We start from the raw sequence: 11,925 nt of genomic DNA, 5'->3' as shown, positions 1-11,925 counted from the left end.
TCTGTCCTTGGAGCTCTCAAGATTTATGATTTACGAGGCTTGAAATGAAGGGATGCAGCTCTTCCTGTAGCTTCCTAGCTATTTAGAAGGCAAGAGGCCAGTGCCACGCTACTTAAATGATCTCAGGGACTTAGGACAACCAAGGCAAGGACTTGGGATTGGTGGTCTTGTATCATTATGACCCTTGTGGTCATAACCTTTTGGTCATTCCAGATTTATTCCCTTTACATTTATGTACCCACCACTGCCCTCAATATAGGCAGGACAGCACTGGCAATAAAAGGTCAATTAAAACATGTTTTTCATCTCTCATATTATTAATTAGCATGTAGATTATAAAATTGTAAATAAGAAGAGACTACTTTCTTTTGGCTCTGGACTTCACCCTCTTCATCTTTAAAGCGAAAGGGTTAGCAGATGTTGCCTTGATTCTCTGCAGAGTTCTTGTTCCTTGGGGAGTTGAAGTGTTCAGAGACGAATTGTTCTGGGATCAAGTAAGGGGTAAGAAAAGCTGTGAGAACAAAAATGCACGGACTTTGACTTCAGAACTTGACTTAAATCCTCTCATGCAACAGAGCAGAGTGTCCCAAGGAGGCAGACGGGGAGGGGAAGAGCATGCTCCCAGCACATTTTCTATCACTGAAGCCTTTTGTTCACAAAACACTTTTAATGTGTGTTGAAAGTTACTTTATGAACGCTGAGAGGTAGCAGATTATTTGATTTTCTACATCTACCTTCCATGATTCTATTAATTTTAAGGAAGAAAACATTTCACAGGCTTCCTCAGCTTCATGTTGTTTTAACTGGTATATGTGAAGACAGTGACAGCCATCTACTGCTCTGGGGACCAAACATCATTACTAATAATCCCCGCCCCCATCTTCTCATGTCTATCATGTCATTCTACTTCATGACCTTGTTCTACAAAGCCCATATATCTTGAAAGGAGGAGGTACTTTTTCACTTGGAGATAGGTTTTCATTATAAAACTATACATTTTAGTTATTTTAGTAAAAATTTAATAACTTTGGGCTTAGGAATAAAGCCCCCAAATTCCTCCACCTACTTTTAATAGTTTATGGAAGAGGTCTTGTATGAAGCCAACTCAAAATCAGCCTGACACAAGCTACTCTTCCAAGTATTATTTAAAGCTTCCTGTGTCAAGTATACAACCAGGCAACTTTTGGGTTTTTTGCTTATATACTAGGTCACAAGATCTCAGAAATATGGTGTGGTGCTTTATATTTAGAGAGTTTTGCTTCCAATTTTTTTGTTGCTGCTAAAGAAGGTTGTGCGCATGTCTATATGAATACCAGGTTCAGCTCATGGATTCAATAAGTATTATATTCAAGGCTCTGGAGATCTAGGGAAGAACAAGTTATCTGAAACCTCTTGCCCCATGGAGTTTACTTTTCAATGGGGAAGACAGACAATAAGCGTCTCCTCTAATGTCAGGTATTGACAAATGCTATGAAGAAAATGAAAGTAAGACAAAAGGATAGAAAATGATAAGGAATGTTCTTGTGCTGCTTTAGAAAGAGTGGTCAGGGATGCCTCACTGAGAAGAGGCCACTTACCAAGAGACTCAGAAGGCTTAAGGCATTGAGCCATGCAATTGTCACAAGCACTGGCATTCCAGGTACAGAGAGTGGCAGGGGAGAAGCCTGAAGGTGGGCACGTCCTTAACAGGTGGGTGATGTAGGAGTGTGAGTGCTCCTGGGCTGCGCGAGTCGAGGAGAACACTAAAGGGAGGCTGGAATAGGGGCAGGGACCATGTCATGCAGAGCCTTGCAGGCCAAGGAAGGGACTTAGAATAAAGCACAGAGACAAACACCACTGGAGAGCTGGAAGAGAAGGGGCATGTCCGGTTTGTATGTAAATCTCTCTGGGGGCTGGGTAGAGAACATGCTGTACACACCAGGACAAGAGTGGAAGCAAGGAGACCTATTGGAGTGTTCCAGGAATCCGCGTGTACTGGACCAGGATGGTGAGAGGTGGTCATTGTCTAGATATATTCTGAAGGAAACCTAACAGATGTGCTGACGGATTAGTCACAGGGTATAAAAGGGAACAGTCAAGAATGACTCCAATGAGATGGCCAGTAGTGCCCTTTATAGCGATAAAGAGAGTTGGGAAGGAGCAGGCTTCAGGTAGAATATGAGATTTGAGCTGGCCACGAGAACTCTAAGGGGAGACGTCCAGCAGGCATTTGGATGCATCCATCTGGGTTTCAGAGAGGAGGCAGAGGCTAGCAAGACATACTGGGGAGCTGGAAGTTTCTAGAGACTTTTTAAAGCCCTGTGGCTGGATAAGATTTCCTGGGGACTGAGAGTGGACAGAGAGGTGTGAGAACTCAGGCTCTGCAGCTCTCTAACTTAAAGACGTAGGGAAGAAATCAGGGTCCAAAAGTAGACAGAAGGAGTAGCCAGTGAGGTTGGAGAGAAGCAGGAGCAGGTGTCCAGGAAGCCATGTGGAAAACTGCTTCAGGAAGAGCCATCAGCTCTGTCACATGCTCTGAGAAGGAGAGTCAAGGAAGACTTGAGAATTGACTATATAGTGACGTGGAGATCTTGTGCACTTCGTGTGACCATCTAAAAGTGGTTTCAGTAGTATGGTAGGGATGAAAACCTGTCATGGGCCCAAAGGGAAGGTACAGACAGCTCTTGCAACGAATTTTGCCACAAAAAGGAACAGAAATGGCAAAAGGAGGATGTGAGATGAAGCGGAAGTATGTGTGTGTATGCGGGCGGCGGGGGGGGCGGGGGGGGCGGTGTGTAAAAGGGAGAGTGCCGTATATAATCCTAGGAGCAAAGTTTTTGAATATCTGACAGGTTTGGGGAGGTGTTCATATTCTGTGCCCTAGTAGAGAGGCTGGACTTTGAGAGCTCAGGCAGCTTCCATTGTTGCAGAGGGAAAAGCAGTGATGAAGGTATAGGTACAAGGAGATTGATGGCTCTGGTAGATGGTGTCACGTATTCCACATAGTCATTAATATACTATGTGAGGACTAGTAGCCCAGTGCATGTGAAAACACCATGTGCCCAGATTACCTCTAAGCTTTCTTTATGTTAGTGAACATATTTCATACCACAGTAACTTTGTTTTACCCGTTTCTTAAAAAATCAGCACTTGGATTAGCCTCCTTCCCTGTCTACTTGGTTACTTGGTGCAAGTGATGGCATTCATAAAACATCTTCTGTATTTATTTATCTTGTAATTGTTGCTCTCTTATTGCCTGGATGATTCTCTTTTTAATTTGATATTTGTTATTTTAACACCAGTACTTTAAAGCCACACTAATACTAATACTAAAGCAAATACTTTTGGAAATACAGATTATATAACAATAATTTAAAACATTTGATTTATAGTGTCCTAATTTGTAGTTACTCTTTACAATGAAACATTTTGGTTATTATTTTACAAGTATTGATTTTTCTTCCTCAGGTATATTTCATTAAAGAACATAATGTTGTTGCACCATATAAAATAGAAAGGGTAAGTAAAGCTTTTCATGTATTTCCGGCAATTGATATAGTCATTTTGAGCAGTAAAATTTTGTGACTCTGTTAACATCTTTAATCAAATATAATAATAGTGAGCATTTAAAAGCTTCTTACCTGGAAGTTATAACAGAATTATCCAAGGGAACCACAGGTTTTAGTTCAAGAGAATTCAATTAACTTTTTGAATTAAAAAAAGTGCCTAAATCAAGAAAAAGCACTCAAATGATTTGATTAGAAGTTAAAATCAGAATATGCATTATTTATAAGATTGTTTACTGGGTGTTACTGAGAATTTACCAGTACATTACCAAAAAATTTAGTTTTAAAAATATTCTAGAAATATTTACTGGTTATAATATACTCTTATTTGAGAACTCAATAATAATTTGTAAGTACTCTTAATTAGGTAGAAACTATGAGTAGACTTGGATACAATGTCTAGTTCCCTGGGACTTTTCAAGTAAGCATAGACATTTCATTTAACTATTCTGTACTTCAATTCTTTATGCTTTAGCTTAATATATAGTAGAGGGATAACTCCTACTAAAAGAGAGTTTTTACAGGACCTAAGGACGGGGCTAGTGCTCCTTATAATGAGATCTGTGTGAGTTAGGAAAAGCCATCCTTTGTGGGCAAACATAGTCCCGCAGGCTGAATCTGAATTTCAGTTGCAGGCCAGTCTGCAATTTCTTAGGTGGCACAAATTGTATACTCAGTGGCCTCTGGGTTTTACGGACAAGAAATACTTGCCTGCACTGATTAGTCAGAAATTATAAATACTGAGATTTAATTATTTTCAAGTGGTGCTCTTGGCATTTTGGGCAGGATGGTTCTTTATTGTGTGGGGCTGTCGCTTATATTACAGCTCTTTCCCCTAACAAATGCCTCTCGTACACTGCTCCCCTTGTTGTTGTTACAGCACCTCCACACATTGACAAAAGCCTCTGGAGCAGTAGGAAACCCTACCCCCAAGTTGAGAACCACTCACCTGGGGTGCTGTCCTTCTAAAGGCTCTCGTGAGAGCCAGCTGAATTGCGTACCTGCACATGGTTCATTGAAAAATTATGTGAAAGGAAATAAAAGTGAGGTTGTCTGAGTAAAGAAAAGCTCTTTTGTTCAAATGTGAATTAAAATACCAAAGCATTCTCAGATTAAAAAAAAAAAAGGTGAGGTGGAATGACAGCAGCAAGATGGCAGAATAGGAAGTTCTAGCCCCCCCTTCCTCTTGTGAAGACACTGATTCAACAACACATGGACAAATTCCCTTTATGAGAAATCTAGAAACCAGTTAAGAGGATCCTGCACCCCCGGTGAGCATGAAACTAACCACATCAAAGCCGGTATAAAAATTTGTGTCACTATCTGGTCATCATCTGTTCCACATAGCACCATATGACTGGGAAGACATTTCCCAGCTTCTAGCTTCTCCCTAGAAAGGGAAAGAGAAAATTGGACTATACATCCAGAGTTCTGACTTTTCAGGGGAGCTGCACAAGGGATTGGCTTCTGTCTCTTCTGTCTCAGAGTACAGATGGAATCCTGCATACTCTAGATGTCTGGAGCCACTGATAGCAAAAGAGAGCTGGGTAGCATGCTACTGCTTCAAAGGACTTGTGTACAGCAGACATCTAGACACCAGAGACAGCAAAGGATTCCAAGCTTCTGAAAAAAAATGAAACCAATAAATTTCCCTAATTAGGAATCTACATGCATAAGTCCAGAGAAGACATTTCCATAGAAAAGGTTTGAGAGGCCTCCAGCATCTCTAGCCAGGCTGATTAATGAAGGTCTCTTTCCCTGTATGAAGCCAGTCCTTAGAGACTGGAGAGGTAACTGTTTTTTGTTGTTGTTGTTGTTTTTAATGTGTGGATATTAGCACAGAGTTAGAGGGAGCACAAAGAATCAGAGAAAAATAGTTCAATCAAAGGTACAAAATAAATTTTCAGAAACCAACCCTAAAGAAAAGGAGCTAAATTAATTACCTGACAAGGAATTCAAAACTATTGTCATAAAGATACTTAATGAGTTTAGGGAAATTATGCATGAAGAAAATGATAATTTTAACAAAGAATATTAACAAAGAAAATATAAAGAAGAACTGAACAGAAATTTTGGAGAATAATGCAGTAACTTAACTAAAAAGTTCCCTAGAGAAGTTCAGCACAGACTGTAAAGCAGAAGAAAAAAATCAGCAAACTGGAGCACAGGTCTTTTGAAATTATCCAGTCAGGGGAGCTAAGAGAAAAAAGAATGAGAAAGAGTTAAGAAAGCCTAAAGTACTAATGACACACCGTCAAGTGGACCAAATACATAATATGCGAGTTCAAGAAAGAGAAGAGAGAAAGAAACAGAAAGTGTATTTAAAGAGATAATGGTCCCAAATTTGCCAAAACTGGGGAAGGAGATGGACATCCAGATTTAAGAAGTCTTCCACATAGGAGGACTTCAAAGATGTCCTTACCAAGACACATGATAATCATATTATCAGAAGTAAGAGTTAATTTTGAAAGCAGCGAGAGAAAAGTGACTGGTCACAGAAGAGAGCCCCCATAAAATGATCAGATTTTTGACCAGAAAGCTTGCAGGTCAGAAAATTGGATGATAAATTCAGAATGGTAAAAACAAAACAAAGCAAAATAAAACAAACAAACAAACAAAAACGCCTGCCAACAAAGAACACTGTATCTGGCAAAATTGTCCTTGAAAAAAATGGAGAGATAAGGACTTTCCCAGATAAACAAAAGCTCAGAGTTTACCACCATTAGATCTGCTTTATAGGAGATGCTAAAGTGAGTCCTTCAATTTGAAACAAAAAGATACTAAACATCAGTATGAAAATGTAGGAATTATAAATCTTGCTGATAAAGGCAAATACGGAATACTGTAGGGCTGTAATGGTGGTGTGTAAATCAGTTTTAATTCTGGTATACAAATTGAAAGACAAAAGTATAAAAACCCCATAACTAGAAATCTGTGTAAATGAATACACAATATAAATGAATGTAATTTGAGATATCATTAACATAAAGGGAGACAGATATTTGAAGGAATAGTTTTTGTATGTGACTGAAGCTGTTAACAGATTAAGAGAGATTATTGTAACTCTAAGATGTTTTATATAAGACCCATGGTAACCACAGAGAAAATACCTGTAGAAGATATATAAAAGAAGAGTTTTTCCAGTATTATCATCTAGAATTTTTATGGTTTCAACTTTTAGGTTTAAGTCTTTGATCCAGCTTGTGTTGATTTTTGTATAAAGTAAGAGATAAGGATCCAGTTTCATTCTTCTACATGTGGCTTGCCAGTTTTCCCAGCACCATTTATTGAATAGGGTATCCTTTCCCCACTTTATGTTTTTGTATGCTTTGTCAAAGATCAGTTGGCTATAAGTATTTGGCTTTATTTTTGGGTTGTCTATTCTGTTCCATTGGTCTATGTGCCTATTTTTATACTAGTCCCATGCTATTTTAGTAACTATAGCTTTGTAGTATATTTTCAAGTTGAATAATGTGATGCCTCCAGATTTGTTCTTTTTGCTTAGTACTGCTTTGGCTATTTGGGCTCTTTTTTGGTGCCATATGGATTTTAGGATTGTTTAGGATAGACAAAGGTTTTTTGATGAGAGTTCTGAGAAGAGTGATGGTGATATCTTGATAAGAATTGCATTTAATCTGTAGCTTGCTTTAGGCAATATGGTCATTTTCACAACATTGATTCTACCAATCCATGAACATGGGATATGTTTCCATTTGTTTGTGTCATCTGTGATTTATTTCAATAGTGCTTTATAGTTTTTCTTGTAGAGCTATTTTATCTCCTTGGTTAAGTATAACCCCAAGTATTTTATTTTATTTTATTTTAATTTAATTTTTTTATTTTATTTTATTTTATTTTATTTTATTTTATTTTATTTTACAGCTGTTGTGAAAGGAAGGGGATTCTTGATTTGATTCTCAGCTTTGCCATTGTTGGTGTATAGCAGTGCTACTGATTTGTGTACATTGATTTTCTATCCTGAGAATTTACTGAATTCATTTATTAGATCTACAAGCTTTTTGGATGAGTCTTTAGAGTTTTCTAGGTAAATGGTCATATCATCAGTGGATAGCGACAGTTTGACCTCCTTTTTTCCAATTTGGATGCCCTTTCTGTTTTTTGTCTGGTTGCTCTGGCTAGGACTTCCAGTACTACGTTGAATAGAAGTGGTGAAAGTGGGTAACCTTGTCTTGCCCCAGTTCTCAGGCATAGGCAAAGAATTCATGACTGAGAACCCAAAAGCAAATGCAACAAAAACAAAAATAAATAAACGGGACCTAATTAAACTAAAAAGCTTCTGCACAGCAAAAGAAATAACCAGCAGAGTAAACAAACAACCCACAGAGTGGGAGAAAATTTTCACAAACCACACATCCGGCAAAGGATTAATACTCAGAATCTACGAGGAACCTCAAACAAATCAGCAAGCAAAAAACAAATAATCCTGTCAAAGTAGGCAAAGAACATGAACAGACAATTCTCAAAAGAAGATATACAAACAACTAGCAAACATACGAAAAAATGCTCACCATTACTAGTTATCAAGGTCATGCAAATTAAAACCACAATGAGGTACCACCTTACTTAGTGAGAATGGCCATAATTAAAAAGTCAAAAAATAATAGACGTTGGCATGGGTTTGGTGAAAAGGGAACACTTTTATACTGCTGGTAGGAATGTAAAATAATAAAACCACTAGAGAAACAGTATAGAGATTCCTTAAAGGATTAAAAGTAAAACTACCTTTCAATCCAGCAATCCCACTTTCAGGTATTTACCCAAAGAAAAGCCATTATGTGAACAAGACACATGCACACACATAGTTATAGTAGCACAATTTGCAATTGCAAAAATATGAAACCAACATAAATGCCCATCAACCAACAAGTGGATAAAGAAAATGTCCTATACATACACCATGGAATATGACTTAGCCATAAAACAAAATGAAATAATGGCCTTTGAGCAACTTGGATGGAGCTAAAGGCCATTATTCTAAGTTAAATAACTCAGGAATGGAAAACCAGATATTGTATGTTCTCACTTATAAGTGGGAGCTAAGATATAAGGATGCAAAGACATAAGAATTATATAATGGGCCCGGGCGCGGTGGCTCACGCATGTAATCCCAGCAATTTGGGAGGCTGAGGCGGGTGGATCACGAGGTCAGGAGATCGAGACCATCCTGGTTAACACGGTGAAACCCCATCTCTACTAAAAATACAAAAAATTAGCTGGGCGTGGCAAGCGCCTGTAGTCCCAGCTACTCGGGAGGCTGAGGCAGGAGAACGGCGTGAACCCGGGAGGCAGAGCTTGCAGTGAACCGAGATGGTGCCACTGCCCTTCATCCAGCCTGGGTGACAGAGTGAGACTCCATCTCAAAAAAATAAAAATAAAAATAAAGGAATTATCTAATGGACTTCGGAGGCTTAGGGGGAAGGATTGGGGGGTGGTGAGGAATAAAAAACTACATATTGGGTACAGTGTACACTGCTTAAGTGACAGGTAAACCAAAACCTCGAGGAACCTATTTATGTAACCAAAACCACCTGTACCACAAAAACCATGAAAATAAATTTTAAAAAAGAAAATGAGAAAGGAATCAAAATATGTCAGAATAAAATGTCAACACAAAGGGAGACAGAGGACAAAAGAGGATAAATGAGCTACAAGACAGACAGAAAACAGTTAAAATGGCAATAGTGAGTCCTTCACTATCAATAATTACCCTCTGTGTATCAGACTCCTCAGTCAAAAAATGTAGAGTGCCTGAATGGATTAAAACAAGTAAAATCTAAAACTATACGCCATCTGCAAGAGACTCATTTTTGGTTTAAGGACACACATAGGCTGAAAATGAAAGGATGGGAAAAAATATTCCATGCTTGGTAACCAAAAGAGAACAGAACTGGCCATACTTATATCAGACAAAATAGGCTTTGAATAAAAAACTTTCACAAGAGACAAAGAAGGATATTATGTAATGATAAAAGGGTCAATTTATCAGAAAGATAAATAATTACAAATGTGCATGCATTAGTCAGGGTTCTCCAGAGAAACAGAACCAATAGGATGTGTGTGTACATACATACACACACACATATATATACACATACATATGCATATACATATATACAGAGAGAGAAATTGATTTATTATAAGGTATTGAATCATGTGATTATAGAGGCCAAGAAATCCAGACCCAGGAGAGAGCCAATGGTATAGGGTTTAGTCTGAGTCTAAATCCAAGTCTGAAGGCAGGAGAAAACCAATATCCCAACTTGAAGACAGGAAGAAAGAATGTTTTTCCCATTTTGCCTTTTATTCGATTTAGGCCCTCAGTGAATTGGATGAGGCCCACCCACATTAGGGAGGGCAATCTGCTTTACTCAGTCTCCTAATTCAAATGCTAATCTCATCCAGAAACATCCTCACAGATATACCCAGGAATAATGTTTAATCAAACATTTGGTCACTCCATGGCCCAGTCAAACTGACATATAAAATTAATCATCACCATGTGTATGTACCCAACCTCAGAACATCTAAATATATGAAGCGAACATTGATAGAACTGAAGGAAGAAATATATAGCAACACAATAATGGTAGGAGATTTCAATACCACACTTTCGACAATGGGTAGAACATTCAGATAGAACATCAGTAAGAAAACAGAGGACTTGCACAACACTGTAGAACCAGTGGATCTAACAGACATGAAGAGCTTTCCACCCAACAGCAGCAGAATACACGTTCCTCTCAAGCACATGGAATATTCTCCAGGACAGATCACATGTGAGGTCACAAAACAAGTCTTAACAAATTTAAGAGGATTAAAATCATAATGTTTATATTTTTCCAATCATAATGGAATGAAACTAGAAATCAACAGCAGAAGGAAAACTGAGAAATTCACAAATACGTGAAAATTAAACAACATTCTCTCAAAAAACCAGTGGGTCAGAGAAAAAAACAACGAAAGAGAAATTAAAAAATCTTGAGACAAATGAAAACACGATATACCAAAACTTAGGTGATGCAGCAAAAGCAGTATAAACACGGAAGTTTATATAATTAAATGTCTATGTTAAGAAAGAAGAAATATCTCAAATAATAATCCTAACTCTAGGCGGGGCGTGGTGGCTCACACCTGTAATCCCAGCACTTTGGGAGGCCGAGGCAGGTGGATCACCTGAGGTCGGGAGTTCGAGATCAGCCTGGCCAACATGGTGAAACCCCATCTCTACTAAAAATACAAAAATTAGCCGGGTGTGGTGGTGCACAACTGTAGCCCCAGCTACTCAGGAGCCTGAGGCAGGAGAATCACTTGAACCCAGGAGATGGAGGTTGCAGTGAGCCGAGATCGTGCCACTGCACTCCAGCCTGTTCACTCCGGCGACAGAACAAGACTCTGTCTCAACAACAACAACAACTACAAAAAATCCTAACTCTATACTTTAAGGGTGTAGAACAAGAAGAGCAAACTAAACCCAAAGTTAGAAGAAGGAAGGAAATAAATACAGCAGCAAATTATGTAGACTTGCTCTCCTAGAACTCTCATTCCAGCGGGGAGGTTACACTATGCAGATTTTATTATAGCAGGTTCTGTATACATGTTCTTAAAGTAGCATAGTTTGACACACTGCTTCTTTTCCTGTATTTTGATATCTTCCCCTTTTCGTTAGGGCAAAATGGAATATGTTTTTGAATTGGATGTTCCCGGGAAAGTGGAAGATGTTGTGGAGACATTGCTTCAGGTAAGCACTTGCTGGGTAGAAAATTTAAAGCAAACTGAGGCAGAAACTGTTTTTATAAATTTTGTATTTATATACCTTACCCAAATCATCATCTGTTTTCTAAATATGTAGCAGATTGACTTAAAATGTTGAGTTTAAAAACTATATATTAGGAAGAAGCCATAGGTATATCAGAAGTAATCTTGACTGTTAACAGAATGATTGCTGTTTCTCATTGCTTCTAAAGAAATACTTCATATCATCTGAGAGAAAAAATAAATTCATGTTTCTTTATGATACTGTAGCTTCACAGAGCATCCTGCCTTGACAAATTGGGTGACCAAACCGCCATGGTAAGTATTCCTAACAATATGTGTCTTTGATTGCCAATTAGCTTGCATTGATATTTTACTTATAAATACTTATATTCATACTTTTTTTCTGGTTCTGTTTTAATAGATAACAGCTATTTTGCAGTCTCGTTTGGCTAGAACATCATTTGACAAAAACAGGTAAGTTTCCAATAATCTTTCCTAATTAGAAAAGCAGTGGACATTTTCATCTGTATGCCTCATTCAGCAAGTCCAAGCCTGACGTCATCATTGGTCTCACCCAAAACCTGCTTGTCTTAGAGAATGTCTC

General features: G+C 38.2%; 1 protein-coding gene across 1 annotated transcript in view; it reads left to right on the top strand.

The window, feature by feature from the left end:
* Positions 1-11,925, top strand: part of NSMAF (neutral sphingomyelinase activation associated factor) — a 75,816-nt gene that overhangs the window by 23,818 nt on the left and 40,073 nt on the right. Inside the window, 4 exon segments of the mRNA XM_023222366.2 lie at positions 3,448-3,498; positions 11,233-11,304; positions 11,589-11,636; positions 11,743-11,795. Coding sequence (XP_023078134.2) covers positions 3,448-3,498; positions 11,233-11,304; positions 11,589-11,636; positions 11,743-11,795 — 224 coding nt within the window.

The sequence above is a fragment of the Piliocolobus tephrosceles genome, chromosome 7 (genome assembly GCF_002776525.5).
Source record: "Piliocolobus tephrosceles isolate RC106 chromosome 7, ASM277652v3, whole genome shotgun sequence".
In the NCBI taxonomy this organism is placed as follows: domain Eukaryota; kingdom Metazoa; phylum Chordata; class Mammalia; order Primates; family Cercopithecidae; genus Piliocolobus; species Piliocolobus tephrosceles.
Note: the sequence above shows the minus strand (reverse complement) of the source record. Positions and strands in the feature narration are given on the sequence as shown.